General features: G+C 37.6%; 2 protein-coding genes across 2 annotated transcripts; one reads left to right on the forward strand and one right to left on the reverse strand.

Moving 5' to 3' along the window:
* Window positions 1–401: 401 nt before the first annotated feature.
* LOC107220186 (glutamine synthetase 2 cytoplasmic) lies at window positions 402–22650 on the forward strand. The gene is made up of 3 exons (XM_015658665.2): window positions 402–551; window positions 19040–19230; window positions 20531–22650. Exons 2-3 carry the CDS (start codon window positions 19047–19049, stop codon window positions 21454–21456), a joined length of 1110 nt encoding a protein of 369 aa, XP_015514151.1. The 5' UTR covers window positions 402–551; window positions 19040–19046; the 3' UTR covers window positions 21457–22650.
* LOC107220182 (prefoldin subunit 6) lies at window positions 21834–25633 on the reverse strand. The gene is made up of 3 exons (XM_015658658.2): window positions 25277–25633; window positions 24999–25194; window positions 21834–24594 (listed from the first exon to the last, which is right to left on the reverse strand). The coding sequence occupies exons 1-3, from the start codon at window positions 25338–25340 to the stop codon at window positions 24474–24476; spliced, it is 381 nt and encodes a 126-aa protein (XP_015514144.1). The 5' UTR covers window positions 25341–25633; the 3' UTR covers window positions 21834–24473.
* Window positions 25634–26306: the final 673 nt, after the last annotated feature.

Raw genomic sequence — 26306 nt, forward strand, 5'->3', positions numbered from 1 at the left:
GACTAAGGGACTTAGAAAAGTCGTCCTGAGGTTCAACATCGGTGATAAAACAACTTCGTAAAAGCCGAGATACTATTTTACAGCTAGGCGAAACTACGCTGCAGCAAAGCAGGAGCCTTGCAGTTTATAGTGTCCCCCTAATCATATGTACAGTCAGGGTTGCCTTGCGGTTGTTAATCACGCCTACATTACACATGCGTATAAAGTCGATGCATCCGCTTCGAGGATGATGATTTGTGCACTGAAAGGAGAGTCACGATAAGCAGAAGTGGTGGTGGTGGTGGTAGCGGCTGGTAGAGCATGGCGTGAGAGAGTTTGGCAGGCGATCGGCTAAGGGGAGGGATGATCGACGCATGCGCTCGAAACTGTACATAAATGTCGCGAGCAAACTGACTCGTCAGTTGATGACCGTTCGGCGCGTGGGTGAAGAATAAGATTTTTGCTCAGTCGGTAATCGTCGTGCGTTGAGAAAAGACGGTCGCAGTTATCGGACGTCGTTTTGGACGGACAGAGAAAGAGCTTCCAGTTATATCAGAAGAATAAATCTTCAGGTAAGATAACCCAGGGATCGGAATTCCACTAACGAATCTCTGATTTAGGTTTACATTTACCGCGCGCGACTTTTCTTTTCTACCGTTTCGAACGATATTTGACCTGTCGATTTCACACTTCCCACTTTCATCAGCTTCAAGCCTTGACGGAAAGTTTCGACGGTCCTTTCACACGGTTAAGGGTATTACAACCCTCGTCACGACTCGTTCTTCTTTAAATATTTCCGCCCCCACTGTTTGCGATCGAAATGTCAAGTCGAATTTTGTATAGAAATAACCGATTTTCAATTAATAATAAACAAATGAAAATTTCCGCTTCGGAAAAAGGAAAATATAGTGGAAAATCTGAAGCGGTTTTTATTCAAAAGAGTTGGATAAAACAATTTCATGATTTAATAATTTTTTTTTTTTTGAATACTTTAAAAATGAAGGTTGTAACTGTCAGAAATAGACGCTGTGTAACCAGGTGAAGTTTCGTACCGCAATTGGACCGCGAATTGGTGTAGAAAATTTTACGAAAATTTGTGAAACAATTTGCCCGAACAATCTCTGACTCAAACTGCGGGCAATTTTGATTTCGACATCTCGATCTTGGCGGACGAATCGAAGGTTTGTTGTAGCGAGTAGCTATGGCAACCTGGATCGATTCCTCATTCACATCAGGGTTAGGCAAGTTAGAACGTGCGTCAAAAAGAATGGATGCGAGCTTTTCCCCTGAAAAATTATAGTACCCGATATTCAATTTACCGGTTGAAAGCTGTCCCAATTGATTCGAACCCATTAGTTATTGGAAGCAGTTTGAATTGAAACGACGTTGACTATTTCCAGCGGTACATTAATTTGGGCACAGTTTTTTTTTTTTTTTTTTATTCTCGCATATGATTTTCCTGTGCTTCGCCTCATGATTCACCGATTCGTAGTAAACGTTGGAATCGATTTTCCAAGTCCATTTCTCACGAATACAATAAAACTGAAATTCCGTGTATATTACATAAAAAGTTGCGGCCACTCAGGGTCGATAAGTTTTCAAACCATCGTCGATTTGTCGAACAATCATTTCGGTTCGGTTTGTTTCATCCGAGCCATCCATGTTCGTCCTCTTGGCACACTGCTTCATGGAACACGTGCTAGATGGTTTTATGTATACGTACAATATGTGCCCACCTTGTGTACGACACGCAAGCTACTCACGGCGAGGCACGCGGAAATACAACGGAACCGCCTCCCCCAGGCACAAACTATTCCACGTTCTAAACTTTACATCACCTACGACGCTACTCGGTTGGAAAAATATTTCCGTGGTGATTAAACGAGTTTTTTTCACTCCGTTTATGCTACAATTCTCCGTTTCATTGGCAACTGGCGTGTTATTCACGTGCGGCACGGCTGATGAAGTGCAAAATTAGCAATTATCGACGTCATCGAAAGACTGAAAACGAAACAAAGAATAAAAAAATTACCATATACCGTAAACGTTAATGCGTTAGCAAAGTTGATTCGTCGGTAAAAAAAATTTCATGGTCTACACGTTCTCGATTCGTATGATCAGTTGGATCTGTTGGTCTTCCAAGTATGGTTATTATAGTTATGAAAGGAGACCAGGAATCTCTCATTGTCAGTTCAGCACATGTATTCGACAGAGACGGTGTAAATATTTATGAGAACTTGGCACATGCTCGGGCCTTTGTCCAAGCTGCACTCGCTCAGCTTCGTTCTTTGTGCTGCAGGCATATTGCCTCGGGTTCTTATACATACTTGATGCATCCGTTAGTACAAAACTCTCTCGCGATGCGTTGGCACTGGTCTCGAATAAAAGAGCTTCATGGAATACACCCGAGACTAATAGATCCGACGACTGTAGCTGTTCTCGATGTTGTGCCATGTTCAAAGACATCCATGTCCCACATGGTGTATTAATTGAAGCTGAAACAAGACTGAAGTCAGTTGCGTTAACGTAACGAAACATCGTGAAACAAATCGTTTTACAATTTTCGAACGACTTTCAAGGAGTTGGCTTTTCAAAATGTGAACATTTATTTCTTTGTTACGATTTATTAGCTGAATGTCAGACAAGTCCTAAAGGTGTGAAGTAACGATTTTCCTAAACACGCATCGTTGAAGTAGGTAACGTCACTAACATCAACCTCGTATTAATTATTTGTCACATTCGCAATAAACGAAGAAAAATTGTCATTCTCGGTTAACTCGAAAGCATTTTTATAGACAATTTACTGACCGTTGAAAAGTAGCATACAATGAAGTTTGAACTTTATTAAACGGTCCTGAAACAAACGGTTCGGAATCGAATAAACCATTTAACCATCTTTCCGATGACAAGAATAATTGTGTAGTTGGTGGGAATCCAACGCAAGCAAACGTCCGACCTTCAGAAGTGAAATGATGTTTTGATCAGATATAATAAACAACCGTTTGAAACGAACATATATATCTTTGTTTTTCTGTCAATGTGTCAATGAATACCGAAGGAATCTAATGGACAGAGTAGCTGAAAGATAGTTTTTCGTTATTCAGGGCACGCGGTTTAGTAAAATTGCACACTCTACCTGATTAAGTACAACGCATACGTCCTCAAACCCGAGAGAGAATCATCGCAACTTTCTAACCGCAACAGAATCCCACGTTTCCTTCTCTATAACTAATTCTTTCTCCGTCTCTATTATTGAATCGACTTTGTTCAGTTTTTGTTAAGTATATTTTCTCAAAAGACTTTTTACAAATTTTTTATTCATTTCTTTTCCATCTCCAAACGAACTCGATCGACGACCAAATTTATGGATACAGTAACCTCACAGTTGAGAAATGTTATACAGACGACTTAGAATAGCCTCATTTACGATGATGCAATTAATTTTCCGAGTGGTTGGCTGATTTCCTGCCAGTCTCCCCCACGAGTCCGCACAGCCAACTATATACACTACTCTGCCATAATGACGTAACCTTGCGTGGTTTACATTCTTGAATAAAGGTTCCTCTCACAATATGCAACGACTTTTTATTTATTTATTTGTTTTTTTTTTCGTCTCTCGCGTTTATCTCGTTTTGATTTTTTCTTTTCTTCGTTTCCTTTTTACTTTTTGCTTAGTTAAATGCCGCTCTTGTATGTCTGCAGTCGCGATACTTCCGTGACATTTTCATGTTTTGTACATCCAATTGATAAGCGATTCTACAAGAACACGTTCCATCGAGTTGATTGTCCTGAATAACAGCTTCTACTCCATCAATTACGATGAAAATTCACCACCTTTGAAGTTAATTTTCATTTCGTTGGATTTCAGTCATCCTTAACGGCCATTTAGCCAATTAGTGTCATGCATCATTGATAACGCACCTTTGTAGGTACGACGAACGCGTCACTGAGTTGTCGAACTGTAATAAGTGTCTACTCGTAAAAAAGTACCAATTATTTAACTACACGCGACAAGATTTAATATTAAATCCTATGCAGCGAGCGTAAATATACAAATTTATTCTTATAACGTATGCGTACAGGTGTGTCGAATTTTCAAGGAAATGTGATAATACCTAATAACATGCGTGTGCGTGTACTGTGAAAATGATAAGCTTATCAACGCAATAATCTCGGACCGTGTCGAGAGCAGCTGTATATTTTTTCATAAACTGGACTGACGGTATCTACCTTGTGTCTTTTTTGTGTAGTATTGGAGGCACACATCTTTATATACCTGCCTATTAATGTAACGAATTGCCGAGCCTTAAATTGATACGCGGTCATCGAACGATTTCGAAAAATGAAAGATATTTATAATGCTTAAGAGGTTGACCTACATTGGGAAGTTTGAACGTAATTAAAAAAGCGTAAACGTACGTTTTCACACTTTGAAAGGGGGAATTTCCACTGTGATTATCTTAAATGGCTTCTATTAACGTTTGGTATTAATCAAATGTGAAAATTTATCGAAGGTGTCATTACTTCCATTATGTGTTCATCACAATAGTTCAGGGAATTATAATATAATAGTACTATAGTAGTCTCATACTAGTTATCATGGCCATTTGTGCTTGAGGGTTTATGAGCCGTAAAATAAACAGTATGATGGGTGGGGGTCAATGTTCGAAACGAACGATATATCGAAATTTCAAACATGCAAAAATAAAATAACGAAAAATGAATCGTCCGAAATCTCGATTCATCGGACATTTCAAATATTGATCCGTTCAAGTTTTTACCCCCGTCCAGTATGATAAATAACCGAAAACATTACCTCGGTTCAAATGTGAGTCTTGCAAAACTTTCTCACGAAGATGATCACGTTGTAATTCAGCTTGGTAGAAGAAGGATCGATTAGCTTAAAAGTTGAAGCGATATTAGTAGCTGGTGTTTAATGTCCTAGTAAATACCTGTTTACAATTTAACCATGTCAAGTGGGTCAGATAGGCGTAAGAACCAGAGTTAGCGAAGGCATATTTAATACACCATGAAAGAAAATAAGCACTCCCGAGTTTCGACGGCAGTAGTACGAATGGATCCATTGCACGGCCATAATTGAAACGTCAATAATCTACACTTGGAGGTATTGCAAGTGAGATTTTACACACCAGAGATTCAAGTTTTAAGGGTGACGCCTTTGCTTGGGCTCGAATGAATCATAAACTCTCGGTAACTAACCGATAATAAATGCTTTGTCAACACGAGTGTGACACATTTCGAAAGGCGTAGTGTTTGCTGGTTGGATTAGATAAACAGTCCTTGCTTTTAATTTAATCATTGTTTACCTCGGCTGTAGCTATTGGTCAAGGTTGGAAGATTTGTGCTGAGAATTCCGAGCTAATGACTTCCGAAGGATGTTCTAAAAATAAATGTTCCAGAAATTTTTTTCTTATTATCTCGAAAAGTGTTTTCGTTAATGTTTACGTTACTTGCGTTGCGAATAGTGGTGCGGATTGTTTTAAAAAATACTGTTTGTTACGCATGGAATTGCCGATTCAGAGTGCAGTCTGAAGTCAATGTCTCGAAATTGCTTAGCTCTGAGGCTATTGACACGTTAAGACCCAATTGAATTGTGAATTTTTGGATAACTGAGACCAACTGCCAGAGGTTTAGACAGTACAAATTTATTTTTTGATACATTTAGACCTAAGGGTCAAACAGCTACAATCAAAAAAGGTCAATAATTGGAACAGGGTCTGTAACTGGTACACTCACTTTATGATTCAGCTTGCGAACGTTCCCACATAATCACACCTGTTGCCTCTATTGCCGAACATCTGATTGCACGTCATAACGACATTATGCAACGGCTTCGCCTGCCTACCGATCAATGAACACTATAGCTATTAGTAATTCGGGAAAATGAAAATTAATCGAATTAGCATCATTGGCTCACGGCTAAAAGTCGACAACTGATAATTGATGGAGAGGAAAAACCCATCTGGTATCAGAACGAAGTTTATATCAATGTAGAATTTTCTTTGCTGCTTGTAAGAAAAACAAAATATCTGTATAATGGGTTGATAAATTAACGGACCCTTTTTCGTGTATCTTAATTACCGTCACACAGCAATCAAATCGAGTCTCTACAGCCGATAAGAAGTACGTACGAAAATATCGTTTGCCTCCTGTTGGCCAATGGCGAATAATATCTTCTCTTTCCGATAAACTTGTACAAAACATGACAATATCATTTCTCTTGACCTGAATAGCCTGTTTACAGTATCATAACAGTTATCATCAAGCTTTGAGTGTACGTGCGATTCCAACCTGCCAAGTGTTATTCCAATTAGGGGCAATGCAGTACCAGGAAGTAAGAATGCCTACATCGGTATCCATAGTACCTGTTGATCGGTTTCCGTGCATAGTGTAACACCAGCGATTTAATTCGTGCGAAAGAAATGTGATAAAAACAGACGTTACATACGCAAGTTAGCGGACAAAAAGTCAGACCATTGATATAGGTAACGAGTACGTCTGATTTATTGGTCTGATCTTATCCGCCAAGTCGTGAGGTACTTGGAATTTCTAATTGGCATTCTTATCGACGTCGATGCGACAGCTTTTATCGCCATCGCTGATTTACTTGCCGAATCTTATCACGTTCTATCGATATATTGCTGTACAGTTTATAATAATTGACGCTGATTCTTATCGACACGTAAAAAGTAACCATAACGTTCATATCAAGCCATATAATACACGGCGTGTCGTACTTTTTGCCGGTTTTTTTGTACGTCTGACTGCGAAGTTGGGTTGTGTCATTTGTATACACACGACATAGTCCATTGCAGTTGAAGGACTTTAATTACCAATGGTTCTTGAATTGCCTTCGGCAAGTGGGGCAACAAGGTTCTCGCATCTTACCGGACCAGCTGCTGCATCTCAAGATTTTCATAATTTATTTACAATATTGTACTCCTCGTTTTAAACATCGTGATCTGTCTTGTCGTCAGATACTCGTGTTAATAATTTCTAATATTGAATGAGTTTACAACTGAGGACAGTGAAAAAGTTTTACTGTACCTTATTTAATATCAACACACCGTGCGGTAGAATGTCGAAACTGGCACATGACGTAACGCGTCGTTGCAGTATGGATGTTTTAATTGGAGATGATTACCGATAAATGCAGTCGTACGAAATATTATCGCTGCTTGCATACTCGCAGTTGTATTTTTCATTTTACTTTGTATTCGACATTATGTTTCACCTTGAATCAGGTTTTTCGCTGTGTTATATTGTTTGAAAACAAAATCTAACAGCGATAAGTCTTCCGAACCTTTTATCGTCAGTGCCCGTTGCTTTCATCGATGGCACCAAGAATTAAGTAACTTTCTAATTACAACTTGGCGGAGTGTCAAGAAAATTCACAGGCATCCGAATGGGAACTTGACCCAATGTGAAGTCACGCATGAAATGCGGTACAGTTGTTCTCGGTTCGAGATTCTACAGCCACCGACACTGGCCAGCGATAAAGTTCTTTTGTTGTTCTCAACACTTCGCATCGTTCCGTTAAACAGTCCAGAGGCCACAAACCCATTAACCAGAATCACATCGAAACGATGAAGTCAAGGGATGTTTGACCGAAGGAATTCAGGTGTCAGTATCATTCGAAATCATTTCGCCGTCGTCGCAATCACTTTGTAATCTCACACTGAAATCGGTAATATTAAAATAAAATTCTGTATCGGTGATTATGAAGGTAATCATTGGTAGTCATGAGAAATCATCTAGGATTACAGGAATCACTTTTTAATCTGAAGAAATCATATGAAATATTGGAAATCATGAGAAATCACGCGAGCAATCACTTTATAATCTCCGAAATGATACTGAAATCGGTAATATTAAAATGAACTTCTGTATTGGTAATTATCCAGGTAATGATTGGTAGTCGTGAGAAATCATTTATGATTACAGAAATCTCTTTACAATCTTAAGAAATCATGAGAAATTACGTGAGCAATCACTTTGTAATCTCCGAAATCACACTGAAATCGGTAATATTAAAATAAAATTCTGTATTGGTGATTATGAAGGTAATCATTGGTAGTCATGAGAAATCACGTGAGCAATCACTTTGTAATCTCCGAAATGATACTGAAATCGGTAATATTAAAATGAACTTCTGTATTGGTAATTATCAAGGGAATGATCGGTAGTCGTGAGAAATCATTTAGGAATACAGAAATCTCTTTAAAAACTTAAGAAATCATGAGAAATTACGTGAGCAATCACTTTGTAATCTCCGAAATCACACTGAAATCGGTAATATTGAAATAAAATTATGTATCGGTAATCATCAAGGTAATCATTGGTGGTCATGAGAAATCATTTAGGATTACACGAATTTCTTTACAATATTAAGAAATCATATGGAATATTATAAATCATGAGAAATCACGTGATCAAAGTAAAATTCATTTCTCAAGTAATCTCTTCCAATCACTCTATAAAGCGTATCACGGTGTCAATATTTACTCCGGTGAAACACCCCATGGATGAAGTTCTAGTTCGGGGAATTCATACGATAACCCAATATCAAAGATGCGAATATCTATGCAGAGGAAAGTTTTGTTAATAGGAAATCGGTACTAACAGGCTCCACTTCGAATAAAAAGTTTCAGGTCTTGGTAAAGTTTAGAAACACCTCGTTATTTGTGTATTTGATTTATTTTTTTTTTTCTTTCTTCCAAAATTATACGGTTCGTTCGATTTTGACGGATAAAAAAGAAATTTACGTTAGTTTCTGTTTGAAACACGCAATTGGAAGTGTGTCATAACTTGTATAACGTACTAATGGTATATATATATATATATATATATATATATAGCAGGTATATACTGAAACGTATTATTCGACTAATATGTAACGTCCCTTTTACATATATACATCAATGTATATTTGAATGGTGGGCATGAGAAGTGTAAAGTTCTTCTTGACTTATTGTCATCAACACGCGATACTCTCACTAACCTCGTCCCTGTCTATTTATAGCGTTCGAAAATCATTATACTACACGATACGACGACATCTGTGCCGAGTGCATTGAACATTCGTTCAGACCATATGTGTAGGGTCAAACTGCAAGATAACCACATTGCGAGATTTATCTAATCGAGAGTTGATTTGGCTGTATCGACGTTGTTGAATTTGACATCGTTTGCGATTTCACATCAAGCAGATATTTCACGTCAATGAGAAATTGCTGAAACAAACATCAGGCATATATCGGAGATGAAGTTATAGTTGGTGTAAAATTTTGCCGAGCGAAAATGAAATTATTATTGTTGTACCAAGAAAAATCATGTCGTTATACGTTGAAGCTGATGATTTGAATCTTTTATTTTTTGGAATCGCGTGTTTTTTTTGGCACTTTGTTAATCAGTGCTCTTATCTGTATTGTTACGAAAAATGGAATTTGCGTCAGCAGAATTTCGAAGTATTTTTCATCACATCATATTTACAGTGTCAGTATATTGTGACATGTTTGTTTACGATATAGCTGATAGCCGACATATACGTACGCATATGGCTATATATACGTCAGCAGGCCGATAACACCAATTTTCATTCGTTATTACGGACTTCGGACGAAAGGCACGAAAACTTGTTTGATATGAGAAGGCATTGATTTTTTTCGATCTATCAAAGTTTAAAAATCATCTGCAAGACACGTAATTACTGACCTGGTTGAAGATATTGCCGAAAGGTGAAAATATCTCGGATTGAGACAACCGGTATTACACGGCTGGAAAGTTGACTGACTTCTATTTAACCCTTTGACTCAAAGTGGTAACTTTACTGACCACCTATATCAAAATGGCAGACCCAATATGGCGGACAAAAATGTCAAATTCGATCTAATCCGGAGAAAAAACCCTGTCCAGGGGTTTTTCGTGTCGCTGATTATGAATCTGAAATCAGATTTTAACAAATTGGTATTGTATATCCAATCAGCGACCCCGAAAACCCCTGCGCAAAGTTTTTTTGACCGTATTCAATCAAGTCTAAAATTTTCGTCCACCATACCAGATTCGCCATCTTGAATTTTCAAATTTTCAGTTTTGTCGACCGGATTTCATTAAACTTGAAATTTTCGCTCACGATATTGGCTCGGCCATCTCGAATATTTAAGATCCGATTTCACATTCGTAATCAACGACCCCATAAACCATGGAATACTATCTTCTTACAAAAGTTGACTCAGCACAATAATGCGTGACTCAAAGAGTTAAGACACACATATATGGAACAGTTTTGAAATACTCAAATACACGAACGACTTGAACCTGTGAAATGGTGCTTTTATCTTGCCGATTTTTTTTCTTTTTTCATACTGTTCGTAGTTGACGGTATTGCAAATTTGAAAGAGTAACGAAACTCTCAATAGGTCAAGGCATACATTGTATACCGCATTGAGAGCTGGTTATTCGTAATACATGTGTAGACGTGGTAGGTAAGCATCCTTGAGATGAAAAGGTAAATCAACTGGTATTGCGAGGGTTTCGAGCCGACCAAGCCTTGCCGGACTTCTTGATTATATTTCTTTTCTTTTCTCCTTTCGTCTGCCAGGAGATGACGGAAATTTACTAGAGAAGGTAAACGACCGCTGGCTCAATCTGTGTCGAGTCGAGTCGAACCAGACGCAATACTCGTACATCACATGTCTGGGAATAACATACTTTCGGATACATAATTATCACTGAGTTTTGGCACCAGCGATATCAAGTCTAAATGAGAAAACTGATCCCGTATATGTTGTATAAATTATAAATCACTTCTTTCACGATTCAAAGCACATGCCCGGTTTCCCTGTCAAGTTCATGTCACGCATCTTTTACTCGCGGAATACTGCCAACCGTGAATAAACAGGAAAATTGAAGAAGGTTGTAACGTTTGGTCAATTTGTGCTTTTTTTATCCACGAACTTTCTAGAAACGTATGCGGCCTAATTGTTGATTTCTGGAATCCGAGTAAACGATACCGTCTACTCAGAATTTTACACTCGTCTTGACATCGGTATTGATGTTGATTTGACTCAAACTGAAGATAAAAAAGCAAAGAAACCACTGATTCTTGAAGATCTTTTAGTCGTCACACTGATTGTTGTATCGAATGACTTGTATTTATCGATTTGAACCTTGGAGTAAAACTAATGCCGAGGGTGAGTTGAAGAGCGCTTGTTCGAGTTTAAAATTTAATATCTCGGCAAGAAAGCATCGTTGCGCTGATGTTAAAAATGGGATTCGAAGGGGATACCGTCATCTTCGATATGATACCAGGGGACACCTAGATCACCATTATTACACAAGCTGCGTTGAATCGAGTTTAAAATTTTAATTAATGGATTTACAACGTCGTCTTTGGGGTGAAATTAAACCTGGAATAAAGGTTTCATCGTATGTTACAATGGTGATTTGAAAATCGGTAGATTCGATCTTTAGAATCGATGTTTAACAATCCTGCTACGACGATTCGTTCGCCTGTTACGGTAGGTCAAACTTATTAAGACATTTCGTTGTTCAATACCTTGTAACTCGACGAGGAAAAATCGTAGAGAAAGTTGCAAAAACGAATTTTGAAGGGAAATTCGTAAGCTTGAAAACGCTCGTCTTCAAAATTAATAAAAAAAAAAAAAAGATAGATTCTCCCGTCCCGTACAATATTTTGAAGTTGAGCCGCATTTCGCATATTCGTCAAAAATTGCTTCAAAGTGGCACAACTTCGAAACGAACAGACGTAGATCAAAAGTTAATACCGTAATTTAAAGCAGACATTTCAAGCTTTAAAATGCATTTTTAATCATTAGTCTACCCACACTTTTCCCAAAGTTACGGCGTTTTGAAATAACCTGTTTTTTTTTTACACGAAAAACAAAAAACGAAAAAAAAAGAAACAGAAACGGCAGGTCAATTTTTGTGAGAAGTGTATTCACGATATTCAAAGAGCAACGGCCTAACGCTTCCAGAGCAATAGTGTACGTACAATGCATATCTAATCCTTATCTCCGCACGTGACGAGGCGAAAAGAGATAATGAAATTACTATGCGCAAAGTGCGTTGTAGTACATAGTATAGTAAAAAATCACGTTTTTGCCCCTCCACGTCATTAAAGGAACGGAGTAATGGTTGCAAAGGTTAAAATATATTAGCTGTTTGCTTCGCGTCTCACGATTTCATCACGTGATAATTGGCCGACGATAAAACATACGATACACATGCATACGTGTACATTGCATTTTGTGTACCAGGATATATAGCGTAGGCAGCTTCTCACTGGCTGCGTTTTTCTTTTTTAATTTTATTTTGCTCCGTTGTCTGCGAGCCACGTTCTTTTCTATCACGTGAAAATTTCGGTCAAACTCGCGGACAGAAAGCAGACCTCTCGTTGATCGAGTGATTGAAACAAGATAAAGTTATGCTGCATGCACGTATTAATAATATAATTGCCTCTGTTTATTACAACTCCGTATCGCAACTTGTGCCTTGATATTACTGATTTGAATCGCCTCATTCCGGGATCGCAGCTCGCTTTCCGAGATCAACAAATCTGGATTTGATTAGTGACTCGGTTTTTTTAATGACAGTGAAGCTGATAGCACGGTATTTTTTACACGGACAATCTCGTTTACAATCGTAAGTTGCGATTAAATGGGGTCAATTGTATTTTGAAAATTTACTACGAAATACGAAAACCCTGTGTAGTCACACTAACGGTGCAATATATCAGCTTCAAGCAATCGCCACATCAATTATCGATTCATCGTTAAAATAATACAAACTTGTTGAGAGTGCTCTTGAATTGTAATCCCGAAATTTTATTTGTCTAATAACTTGAATCAACAACTGAATCAATTTCCTATCTTCGTAATATCGTCGCTCTGAAATCCTTACCTAAAGTTATACAGATTCTCTGATAACCGTAAAAAGAAAGTTTGGAACGATAGTAAAATAACCCAGTTCTCCCATGAAGGTATAGTCTCACTTTTTTTTCAAATTTCTAATACTTTTATGCACTTTTTATAAGCAGATAAACATTTTTTAGACTCTTGGGTGCCTAAGTCATGAAAATTTCAGACTAAATTTCGATAATGTATTTATTGCCATGTTTGTAACAAGCAATTAACGTGAAAAAACTGGTTTGTTTCGAAGAAAAAAAATCGTTTTTTTTTTTTTTGTCAAGTAGACAGCTGAGGCTCTGAATATTTTTTTCGTATTCTTCATACACAGTTTCATAATATGTATTTTTTCAGAATTTTCGGTACGCTAGATTGAAGAAAAACGAGACGAATTTGAAAAATTCAAAAAATTGTCATCGTTTTGAATTTTGTAATTCTGAGGTCAGAATCGTAATCTTCGACCCCAGAAACCTAAAAATCATCTGCGATGCTTCAAAATTTGTTTAGTAGAAAAATATGCTTCTCAAAGGGTCAAGCAAACCATTCATTATAGAAAGATTTTCCGCATTCCACTTTTGAAGTTGACCGATGCGACAGTAAAAATACAGTACACGGGCATGCGAATAGACGTGTATTGGTCAACAGAGGAAGTATTGTGATGAAAGAAAACACCATTATGAGGTGATATTTAAACTCCGGTATATCCACGACGTATTGTTCGTATTATAAGTGGAGAAATTTTCCAATTACATGTTGAATATTTATCGTTCGTATACCGCAATTGACCGCAAACGATCCAATCTATACCTTTACTGTAAGAGGAAACTCGTTATAAATAAATTTGTACACTAAATTAATGCAAGTAAAATTTATGACTCCTGTCTCATATTTCAATCCAATCAATAATTGTTAGTCTTCGAAAGATTATAATTTTTCCAATTTTGTGGCTATGATTGCATATGAACTTATTTCTGATTTTAACTTGTGATGAAAGGTGTTGTCTTCCGAATTTTTATCTTACAATTTATTTTATTACGATCATTTATTTATTTGGTTCGTTACGAGAAGTCTTATTGATTTATATCGTAAGATAAATTGGTGATTTTTTTAAGATGTTTCCTTTTTAGTTATTGTGAATTTGTGAAATCTTTAGCCGGTTAAATCCTGGTCTTTAGTTATCTGGAAGACTTTTACTTTTAGATAAACTAAAGTTGCCAGAATCTCTCTGATGAACTTTTACAACAGAGGTGGAACGACTTAAATCTAATAATGAATTCAAATCAACTTTTCCAGTGCACTTGATGATACCAGCGATATAAAATTCGTAAATAACTTTATTTATTATTCACAGAACGTCTCAATTCCTACAACATCTTTTACCGAATACCTTCTCCTCCCTTTTCACAACAATCCCGTGAAAAGAGCGTTGTTTATTAAACTTGATCTTATTTTCTATCAATAAAACATTTACAAATAACTCTAACTTAACTTAGCACTAATTTACAAACTATAAACCAATGAAAAAACTAACCTGCTTTTTGCCGAACGTTTATAGCGAACAAATAACCAATTTGTGTCATTTTTGTGCGAAAAAATGACGTTCGATTAATGGAAAAAAACGTCGTGGGTGAAGCAGGTTCAAATTTGACACCCTGTAATGCTCGTTGGCTATACCTGTTCGAAGGGATATAGATGCTAAGGCCGTGATCGGATCGTGAGAATATATAGCTCCCTATAGTAAAACCATACCATGACCGTCGGTTTGTATAATACAAACCTGCACCGCAGCCGGTTTGATAATTCGTCTGGCCTCGCTGCAAAGAATTCTGTAGGAGTAACTCAACTGGATCAGCTTTTACCGCGATTTTGTCACTTTTTGTTGCGTTTGCGAAACACAGAAGCGCTCAACAATTAATGTAAGCGAAAATACCGGGGTGGATATGCTTGTAAAAAGAAATTTATCTGAAATACTAATATCAACTTTTTCCGATCCATACTGTAACAAGACCCCGATAGCAGATTTTTGAATAATTTTTTTGATGGATGATATTTTAAAGAAATATTCGTATTCTTAATTTTAATATGCTTAAATGTGGGCTGGACATAAGCCAGTTAGAATCTGGAGATCGATTTGTCGTATGGAAAACTTTCTCGGAATTCTTATTCTCGAATGAAGTCGTATTTGCGAACTTTTAATTCTGGTCAAACTATTCAAAGAAGTTGATTGACTAAAATCGACACTGATTAATAAATCTATTACGAAATAATCGTCCATTAAGTAATCGTATCATTACTATTTTCGTATTGAAAAATGAAAAAATGAAAAATGCTCGAATGTAAAATAAAAGCTTAGATATCGATGCTTTACTTCAAATTACTTCAAAATTGTTCAAAATTCGAACAAATTTTGATTATCTTTAGTATAGTTCAATTTCACTCTATGACAACTCGTTTTGTTCAAAATACCATTTTTCACAGTCACCGAAACACTTTTTTTTCAACGGTAGGATCAATTTTGTGATTTTTTTTTATTATCATAATCGATATCGGTACTGTGATATCGTAAAACTGTATAGTCCAATAATTCCAGCATGATACATAAAAAAAGTGTATAAGTACTTCGTACAAAATAGTTTTCTGAATAAAACAAGCTATCGTAACGAATCTACTAGAGGTTTTTTTAACCACTTTGAAACAATTTGAAAGAAAGCATCGACATCTATAGCTTCTGTTTACAATTGCAGTATTTTCTATTTTTTCATTCGAAAAGACATTTGCATAGCTTACGAATCGAACGATTTGATACAAAGTCAATATATTCTTACCTTGTAATAAGATTAATAAAAAGTATCATTTCTCCGTTAAACACAACCTCCTTAACCCAACGTTACTGGAGTTCAATCTCATTCGATCAGATCAGTTATATCGAATCAGAACAGGTCAAAAGTTGTTGATGCCAATCAACTTCATTCTGCCGGGTTTCATTGACTCATATATCGTATATTATTAAACTTGATTTGTTGTCTTCGACGCGAATTTTTAACGACCATTCATTCATTCGTTGGGTTACACATAAGCCCAAGAATTATACCGATCGAACCTTGTCGAGTTCTACAAATATTTGTAAAGCGAAGACAGAAACGCCATTCGAAGGGCGGGAACAAAAAGCCCATGGGAACCACAGGGCCAAATATAGGACACCCCGTTGACTATAGGGAGAGTTGAGGATGCAAGGTGGGGTGAAGTATATAAGGGAGGCCAGGCGGGAGTTGGCAGTACATTGCTTTCCACTGGAGAGCTTTCGCCGTTTTCAGCTTTTCTCTGTATAATCAGTGACGCAATAACTTTCTTCGCCCCCAAAGAAATATCGCAGCTAATCATTGTGACGTGTTCAAAGATTAATCAGCCCTGTAAACAGCAACAACTGAAAAACCTGTGATATTAGCAACGTAGTTCGCGAGTCCATCTGCGCAAGGACTGGCATCCGTTTTGGGAATCAGAAGCCAACCGAGCTCGTTAATTCTACAAATTATAGAGCCACTTTATAATGACTACGGGGATATTAATTAAGATATGTGAGGCTGGTATTTTCCAGCGTGTGTCTGTAGGGTGCAAACCACCGTGGATTACACTCGCCAGATGCATAAGGTAAGATTGGGATATAAATATGAACTCTTATACTCTTCGGTAATTCAATCTTGGAGTTCCTGTATCAACTCTGTAATCAGTTGAGTCGTAAATTTTCGGAATCAGCGATGCCATTTCAGGTATTGATTATCTTATTGTTAGACTGCGCAGCTCTTCGGGAAATTAAACCAATGATCCGGTATTCGAAATTGAGTTCAATGTTTACCAAGAGCTTGTCAAGCAGTCTGGCTTTTATTTATTTATTCGTAATATTGGACTTTGGCATAACATCGTTATCGTTGTGAATGAAGCGGCTTTTGAACCATCCATCGCCTCGTTAAATTTCCAAATCACGACTCGACTGGCTCTCCAATATTTCATGTGTTTGGTTTTTGGTCATCGTCAAAGCTTCCAAGCAATCTTGGCTCCCTATTCGCCCTGATGTACGTGAATTTACTACCACACAGTACACAGGCCTTGGTTGGTCGATACGAAATACGTATAATTCATTCTACGAGCACTCACGATACTCACAATAACAATGTCAGTGATTAACGCACGTAACCTTTACCGACACGATATACGTATATGTGCAGGTATATGTACCCAAGTGTGTTGGTTAAACAAGCACAATATACGGTTGACCAAAGGTCACAGCTGATAACAATCGCTGAATATTGCCAGATTGACATGCGTGAGTGTACAATAATCCGGATTAAGTGTCACAATGGCAGTAGCTGTGAAATTCTACCAAACGATCGCATTAAAGATAAGATAAGATAAGATACTCATATACGATGGACCTAAACTCAGATTTACGAACGTTCCTTCTCACTTATTTCCTTCGATATTTATTTCGTTTTGAAATTTCGAACGGTTATTTTTCTACTTACATTTATGCACCAAGGCAAGGGTTTGGAAAATCCATTTACTACTATCGAAAAGAGACCGAATCAGAAATATTTATTACAGTTTTGGTTTTGTCAATCATGCGTACAGCCTGCCGGCATTTTCTGTTTTAAAAACATTTTTAATCATACTATAACCTTGTCGCAGAGTATTTCTGGAAACTGTTTTTACCCATGAACGTTCAATCTTATCGTATCGTGCCTTATAATTTCAGAGCATAGCTTGCATTGGCCTATATAAATCTTATCGATATGAGGCATATAAGCACAATAAGCTCTTAAGTATTACCGTACATGATGGGTCATTAACTGGCATACGATTTTTTGTAATCACGAAGCTGATATTGCGTAACGCTCGACAAGGAACTGATACATTAAACACATTATACAGCGTGTACAGTAATTTCTTTTGTCGAAGTGAATTAACACTCTATTTTTTTTTTTTTTTTTCTGTGTCCCTATTTCACTCTCCAAGTTTGAAACACTTCGTCAATTGAGAGAGACGAAGCTTAGAAAGCATAAGCCATGACTTGACGGCAAGAGGGTTTATGTAAATGCGTTGTGTAGTGTCAGTAATATGCGTGCACCGTAGCTCACTGCTCATGTGCAGCTTGCGTGGGCGTCAATATTCCAGGCTCAAAACAGCATTATTAAATATACACGATTAGTTGCAGGTGATTCACACCGTTCGTTTCTAGCAATTGATAGGTTACAGCCACAAGCCTGATATCCGGTGCGAAGAAAGCTTGGAAGTTATGGGCGAAGTGTTTTAGAACGAATTCTCCAACTCCTTCACCAGTACAGCTTTGATGCTAAAAATAGGCCCAATTTTCCCCACTAATTTCAGCCTGAATGGTACCCTACAAGACTACAAGTATAGTGTAAGGGGTGAAGTAATTCATTCGCTCGGTGAATCTTTCTTGGAAAATAAAAAGTGAGGAATTGGGCAAGACAATTGATATGGTCAATTCAATCCACGCTTCATGCAAGGGGTTTGAAAGATTGACACATGCAGGGTATCAAATTGTAGACAAGGAAAATCACAGTGTAAAAAAATGGGATAGAAAATTCTTTAGCTCGATGAAAACGAAAATAAGAAAAAGAAAAAGATTACGTTTAGTTTGTGAGCCGTAACTGAAAGACCCTCAATTTTCAAGCCAGTATAGAAAATCTTCTTTCTAGCTGTGAGAATAGAAATGGTTCACAGGAATTATTGGTGATCATCTGGTATTCTCGTAGCTGTGTATAATTACAGAAGCAATACATATATCAATGTTCCGAAAATGCAAACACTGCTCTGATCAGACTTTGAACAGCTGTTAGGCAAACTCAAAGTTAGCTTGTCTCCGTCGTAAGTTTAATGGTCTCTTATCATCGTCTTACGCATGGGTTGATGAAGTGTTTTTATCCTACTTTGCCTGTTGACACTTGTCTTTTGTCAAGTACGAGGACAAAGTGGTTCCGTTATTTTCATTCCGCTGTGTTTAGCTATTAACACGCTGTGGGCCTTGATCACACATTATACATCGACGAAAAAATTCTACGTGATATTAACTTGTACTTTAAACGTTGTTTCAGCACCACGATGTCGCGAGCAGTGTTGAGGGATTCGCCCAACGCTGGGATCGATAAGACCCTCTTGAATCGGTACCTGGACCTTCCCATGCCTGAGAACACAATCCAGGCAAAGTACATCTGGATCGATGGTACCGGCGAGGGACTACGAAGCAAGACTCGCACCGTCGATTTTATCCCGAAGGACCCCAAGGGTTGGTTGAAACACTTTGAATATCACAATAATCACATCCAACGACGGTTTACCAAGTCACGCGACACTCGGTGGTTGTCCACTCGAGGAATATCCTGGAAGAAATGATACATGTACACGTACCAGGAACTGTGCAATTCATTAGTCAGAGTAGAATCCTAGAGGTCATTAATCATTCTCTCCGTCAATCGTACATATACGCCTAATAACTTTAAAACTATGAAATTTTGTTAAAAGAACCCTGATAGCACGCAATACGATCAGAAAACTTTGAAAATTATTGAGATTTTGAAGTTTCGCTTGGATGTTTTCTAATTACGACAAGTCAGGTTACGGTCAACTTTTACATTGTTGACTGTAAATTGACAATCTAGCGGGGATTCGTAAACGTATCGTTCACATGTGGACAACCATTGGCGTTTTAAATACGCTATAATTTTTTATTTCACTGGAGGTGTACGCTTAATTGCGAAAAAGAGAGCAGTGAATGCTTTATACACAGTCACTTTTACATTGTTATCACATAGAGTAATACATTTTATCTTAATTGCGTGGATTCGTATAGTACCCATGTATAAAAATTGTTTGCAATATGTGCATAAATTACGTTCATACGCTTATCAATATCTTACATCTCGTATTTGGATGCTGGAATCCTTTTTATAAGAGAAAGTCTCCAGAGGTTTCGGGAATATATTTATACCAAGGCCAAGTCGTTACGTAATTATGCAAAATAAAGCGTGCTACAAATTTTAGTGATATGGAGTAGAAAAACAAAACAATAACCGTACCTTTCTCGAATCATGAAGTAATCACTGTAATGAAATTGTATACTACGGCATGATATATTAAAACCGACAATTTGAAGAATTGCTTATTACGGATTACCGATGCAAATTAGTGACCTTATACATATAATGATTATTTTGAGAATCTCCACATACCTTACTGTCCACTGTCGTGATGACAAGTATTGGATAATGTCCTCATGACGTCAGAACCTGATTATCGGCGTCATTTTATCACCACATAACCTAAGTTTTTAATTTTAATGGAAGCAAATCGTACTTCTTGGAGTTTCAAATCACTCATGTCATGTAAATTAATTAACCAACATCAATAATACATCTGTTCTAACATCCACACGTGAAAAACACGTCGATCAACGCTCAGCTGTCAGTCTGATTGCATTACTTTAATTTGTTTTCCACCAGATGACGCATTGAAAAGTGACAATGCCAGTATTCAGAAAAGATGAACCTAGTTAACGAAGCTCATACCATACGTTTGTTCATTTGCAGAGTTGCCAATTTGGACGTACGACGGTAGTTCAACGTACCAAGCGGACGGTGCCAACAGTGACATTTACCTGACCCCGGTGGCGATCTATCGCGACCCCTTCCGAAGAGGCGACAACAAGCTTGTCCTCTGCGAGACTTACAAGCCGGACAAGACACCGACGGAAAGTAACAAGCGGTTCGCCGCCATGCAATCGATGGAAGCCGTGAAGGATCAGGAGCCGTGGTTCGGTATCGAGCAGGAGTACACCTTCCTCGACTTCGACAACAGGCCGTTGGGCTGGCCGAAGAACGGTTACCCCGGACCCCAGGGACCGTACTACTGCGGTGTCGGTGCGGACCGAGTGATCGGGCGGGAAATCGTCGAGGCTCATTACAGAGCGTGTCTTTACGCCGGGGTGAAGATCGCCGGAACAAACGCCGAGGTGATGCCCTCGCAGTGGGAGTTCCAGGTCGGTCCCTGCGTCGGTATATCGGGGGGAGACGACCTTTGGATGGCGCGGTTCATCCTCCACCGCATCGCCGAGGAGTACGGCGTGATCGCGACCCTCGACCCGAAACCCGTCGATGGAGCGTGGAACGGCGCTGGTGCCCACACCAATTTCTCGACGAAGACGATGCGCGCCGATGGCGGAATCGCCGAGATCGAGAGGGCCATCGACCGCCTCAGCAAGAAGCACCTCAGGCACATCCAGGCCTACGATCCACGCGGAGGAAAGGACAACGAGCGCCGTTTAACCGGAAAGTGCGAGACCAGCAGTATCCACGACTTCAGCGCCGGCGTCGCGAACAGGAACGTCAGTATTCGTATACCTCGCGGCGTCGCCGAGGACAAGAAAGGGTACTTGGAGGACAGGAGGCCCAGTAGTAACTGTGATCCTTATTCCGTCATCGACGCCCTTGTTCGCACTTGCGTTCTAAACGAGTAATCGGACTTGGTGTATAAATTGTACAATACGGGGAGGGGGGGGGGTCGACGATTTATCATTGGGAATGGAAATGTAACGCTGTGACATCTGGTGGCGAAAAAATACGTTAACCTAATTTCGGGGCCCGTATTTAATTTTTAATGAGCACTTTTATCGTATTTTTTACAGGTTATCGGCTGCATGTGAAAAAATTAAAGCCTCGCAAATTGCATCAAGTTGTCTGTATATGTTTTCTATTCGCATAATTGACATAAAATATTTTGCCGATAGTTCGGTTCTCGTCGCCATATTGCTTTATAGCTACACCTCCACGTTCGTTCCCGGAATAATCACAGAAAGCCAGTTGAAGTTTACATGAATAATTTTTCGTTAATTCGTTTCACATCCTCTAGCATCTGTCTTAGAGAAGGGTTATGAACTAATCAAGAGGAATTAATATCACGATTTTATAGATCTTTGACCAGCAGGATTGACGGGGTTATTTTTATTGCGTCCATATCGTAACATAGTTCAACTGTCTTGGCTGAGGTCCATTCGCCTGAAGAATCTTTGAACTGCGCATATCAATTGACGCGTAGGGCTTGAAATAAAATGCTAAAGTGAAAGTCAGCAGTTGTGCCCACGTCCAACTTACGTGACCATGAAATACACGAACCTGGCGTCAGACACGCGTGTAATACCCTTACATAATTCACAAATTTGAGTCAATATTGAATATAGGATATGTGTATACAATAATAAGACGCGTTGATACTAACAAAAGAATTAATTACGCCCAACTAACGTTAACGTGAAATCCTATTAAACCTCTCGGCCGCGCACGCGAAATGTAAGAATATAGATAATAAAAATTGATAATACAATGTATATGCGCCAGCGCACCAGCGTCATACAATTGGCAACAATAATATTCTATTTTAATATGATATTGAGATATTATATATAATTATGTACGTAATCGTTGTAATATGTATATTATATTATAATATATTATATATACTTTCCTATTTGTATAAACATATTTTCTATATCAACGTTGTAGATACGAATCATTATACTATTACCATATTATAAATATTATATACACGATAAAGATAATAATTACTATGTTTAGGAGGAGGTTCGCGCTACCGACTGGGGCCGGATACCCGCTTGTTATGTTATCTATTAAACAAATATATGAGCAAAAAAGAACGGTGCTCGGATCTGTAATTCATTTCGAAACCCAGCAATTCGATTACTCGCCTGTCCTCCCATTGAAATTTTAAATCATAAGAAATTCGAGACCTCACGGCATATATTATAACAACGAAACTTGACTGCTTATAAATACTGCGTCGGCTTATTATTTATCGATAACGATGTATATTCAATAGGGCAAGACTTGAAAGCTTGTTTGACCATTCAAATTTCGAATGGAATAGAAAATGAAAAGAAATTACGAGGAAACGAATGAAGTTAAGAGTTGTCGTGGGCGTCGGATTAGCCGGAAACTGATCCTATCAAATCCATCGTAAAAAATGTTACGAACATAGTTTTTCTACCGGAGATATATCCAAACTTTAAAGACCTTGCACTTGATAGTTATGAATAAAAATGCGGTCACTTTATTGCATCCTCGTGTTTCCTCATCTTAGTCAGATTTTGGTTCGCAAAGAAATTAGTACACTACGGGATAATATTACATGTTTGTTTATTTTACTAATAGCATATTTTTATTTGACGAAGCCTATATAACTGCTTTTTTTTGCTAAAAATTTGATCCCAAAATATGAATCACCGATAGTCGTTGGGTAAAATTTACTTTTATCAACAATTCTAAGGGAAAAAAAATGTTTCAGTAATTATACCAATGCCGTCAAGGTCTTATGACAAATATTTGCATTTGTTTAGTATTCTTACCTATACGGTAGAATTCAGATATGTAAAAATTCAAATGATTCCGCGATGTTTACTAGTATAGATTAATCGGGAAATATATGATTCCGCATAATAGAATATTCAAATTATCTGCCGACATATTTCGATTATAAATGCTGGTAAACAAACGTAACTTCCCGTACAACTTGATTCTTATTCGAAAAACTACGCAACTCTTTTACTGCGTTATACGATACATCTGCAGTGACTTAATTGGTAAACAGGATGATCTATTTACAAGTGTCAATTCTATATGTTGTTGACAGAGAACTTATGTAAGACTCTTGTAAACATGTGAATGCGATCTTAACAATCATTAGAATGCCCGTTGTTTTACCAGTAGACAATAAATCCTTCATACTGCAAATATTCAGCGAGAAAATTATTTCGCTCTATTTATCGAGGGTATTAAATACTAAACGTTTATAAACTACCACTACGAAGAAATACAAACGGATCAACAATAAGTAGACCTTATTGTGGGCTACGCTTTTTGAACGTGTAGGATTTTTGAATGAAATTTTCCAACGAATTAAAAGAGATTGGCCAGTTTCGCATTCTGAACAATGACTTTTATACAGCACAATTTACGAATATCAATACGAAAGTCGAACTCTGTTAATGGAAGTATTTAAATTTCATGAAATAAGAAGAACCACAAACGATCTTTTTTCGCACAGAAATAGAAGCAAAAACTAGTTACTTCTATAGTTTTTAATTGAGTTATTTAGTTTTTATATATAGTTTTCATATATTTTTAATATTTCAATTTTGAAACATTCCTTTCAACATCTTCAAGATTAGATTATTAAATAGAGGCAATGGTACCTTTTTGATCTACTGTTAATTATTTTTCCAAGGGATCTATGATTTTATAATTTTCAAAAGTATATTCTTTATTGAGGTTTTAAACGAGGTCAGTAAATTAAATTTAGATCTAATTATGTATTAGATAATTAATGTATTTAATGAAAAATATGAATGAGAATTATAACGTTCACATTAGGGACTTCAGATGACAAGATAATCTCAAAGCGTACACAGCAGTAGTGAATTATTTAGTAGATTATTAACAATTATGTATTTTCCGATCGTTTTTAGGCCTTCATAGCTGCCTTCAATTGAGCCTGTTGAAAGGATTGTTGAAGTTTAGCCAATGCCTCGCGGTGAGTATCCTGCTTTTTGTCCAGGTTTGCTATCAAATCTTCAGTGCGTTTTCTGAAAACAATATTAAACACTCTTCGATTGGCAAGTCTTATTACTATACTTATGTATCTGTAATTCTGTGAAAGTATCAGCTTTCCAATCAAATTGACAGATTTACGATTGTTCGGCACTATGCCTTCTTTTAGTCAACGTTGGCACCTTTGGCTGCTAGTTTCAGCTTTACGTGAATCTTGAAACACTCGCAAACTTCAAATGTATTTGACCGATAATCAACACTTGGAAGAAATCAAACATCGCTGAATGAAGGTGACTTCATTTATTCAATTAGCATTCGTAACGAAGGTAGTAAGAATCTTGTATATGGCCTTTCGTTGCAAAGTATTCATACTCTTGTTTTGCCTAATGTTGTACTGAAGTTTAAAATTTTTATTAGAAATATCTGAGGCGATACTTACAATTCGGCCGAAATGTACTCCATTCTTTTGACAACGTTTTGCTTTGCCTCTTCCAAGTCCTGCTTGACTAGCACCGGACCAATTAACTTAAAAACCTCGTTCCCTGATTTTAAAAGATCTAATTCTTGTTTTACAGCGGTATTTTCATTTAACTGTCCATCGAGTTGCTGCCGTTGTAGAAGAGCCTTGTGGTAATCTGATATCGAGAAATATTTCTAACGAATTAATGAGTCGAGAGAAAATCAATCCAGTGTTTTAATGGAAAGAGTTGATCTTACCTTTTTGAACAATTTTAAATTTATCAAGTTCAGCTTGAAGTTTCTTTTGAATCTCATCAACCATTTTAATTGAGTAATGTAGATATTACCTTGTGAAATTAAATCAAGAATTGCGATAACGCGATGGTCAATTATTTATTTCTGTAATACCCTAATTTCCACAACTTAGCAGGATTCTATAAATGTTAGGTTAGGTCGAAACATCACGCAATTCCGGAAACCGAAGCAACTTAATGTAGGTGGAAAAGTCGATTGGTATATCAAAAATCTAGTGAAACTGTGAGTGGAACTGAAACAGAGCTTGTTAACAATATAGTGAAGCAAGAAAGACAATAAGGTATGAGTCACAGTAATATTCGCAGGCTGTACAACCGAATGTAATTTTCCTAGTTCATCGGCCTATGACGTTGCAGTAGCACTCCCCGACAATTCCAGAAGTTTGACACTAGATCCAAGGAGCTTTTCTTACGTCATTTTCCGACACGAATCAAAACCACTGATAGCGTTTTCCATTGGATGCACTGAGTGTGAACTGAGAGCGCACTAGCGGTAGACTCGTATTTCCACTAATTTCCAGCGTGTTCCACTGGCAGCTCGGGTACGTGAACTTGGCACTGAGTGCGTAAAATATTGCCCTGAATCGGGAGTCGGTGTCAAAGCAGTGCAATTATGGCTGCCGATCGTGAAAGAGTCTAAGTAGGTGCTGTGACAGCAATTCTTTTATTAGATCTAATTTCATCTTCGTCTAGCAGTGATGATGACTTGCTGGAGCCGAAAGATAGAGGAGAGATTCCCAAAATTTTAAATGTCCTAGGAGTAATCCACAGCATGTCCGATATCGAAGTATGGATACACATTTTTTCAGCTTTTAGAGGTTAACTGCTAGGTATATTTCAGGAGATTGGGACAGCTCGACTTGCTACTTATTAATTTTTATCTTTTCAGTGGAATTGTCAATTTTTTTTGCCCCTGTATGCTCGTGCCTAACATTTGTGACATATATTTACAAACAAAAAATTACCGTTGCGTT

Source organism: Neodiprion lecontei, chromosome 7 (assembly GCF_021901455.1).
Source record: "Neodiprion lecontei isolate iyNeoLeco1 chromosome 7, iyNeoLeco1.1, whole genome shotgun sequence".
NCBI classification, from domain to species: domain Eukaryota; kingdom Metazoa; phylum Arthropoda; class Insecta; order Hymenoptera; family Diprionidae; genus Neodiprion; species Neodiprion lecontei.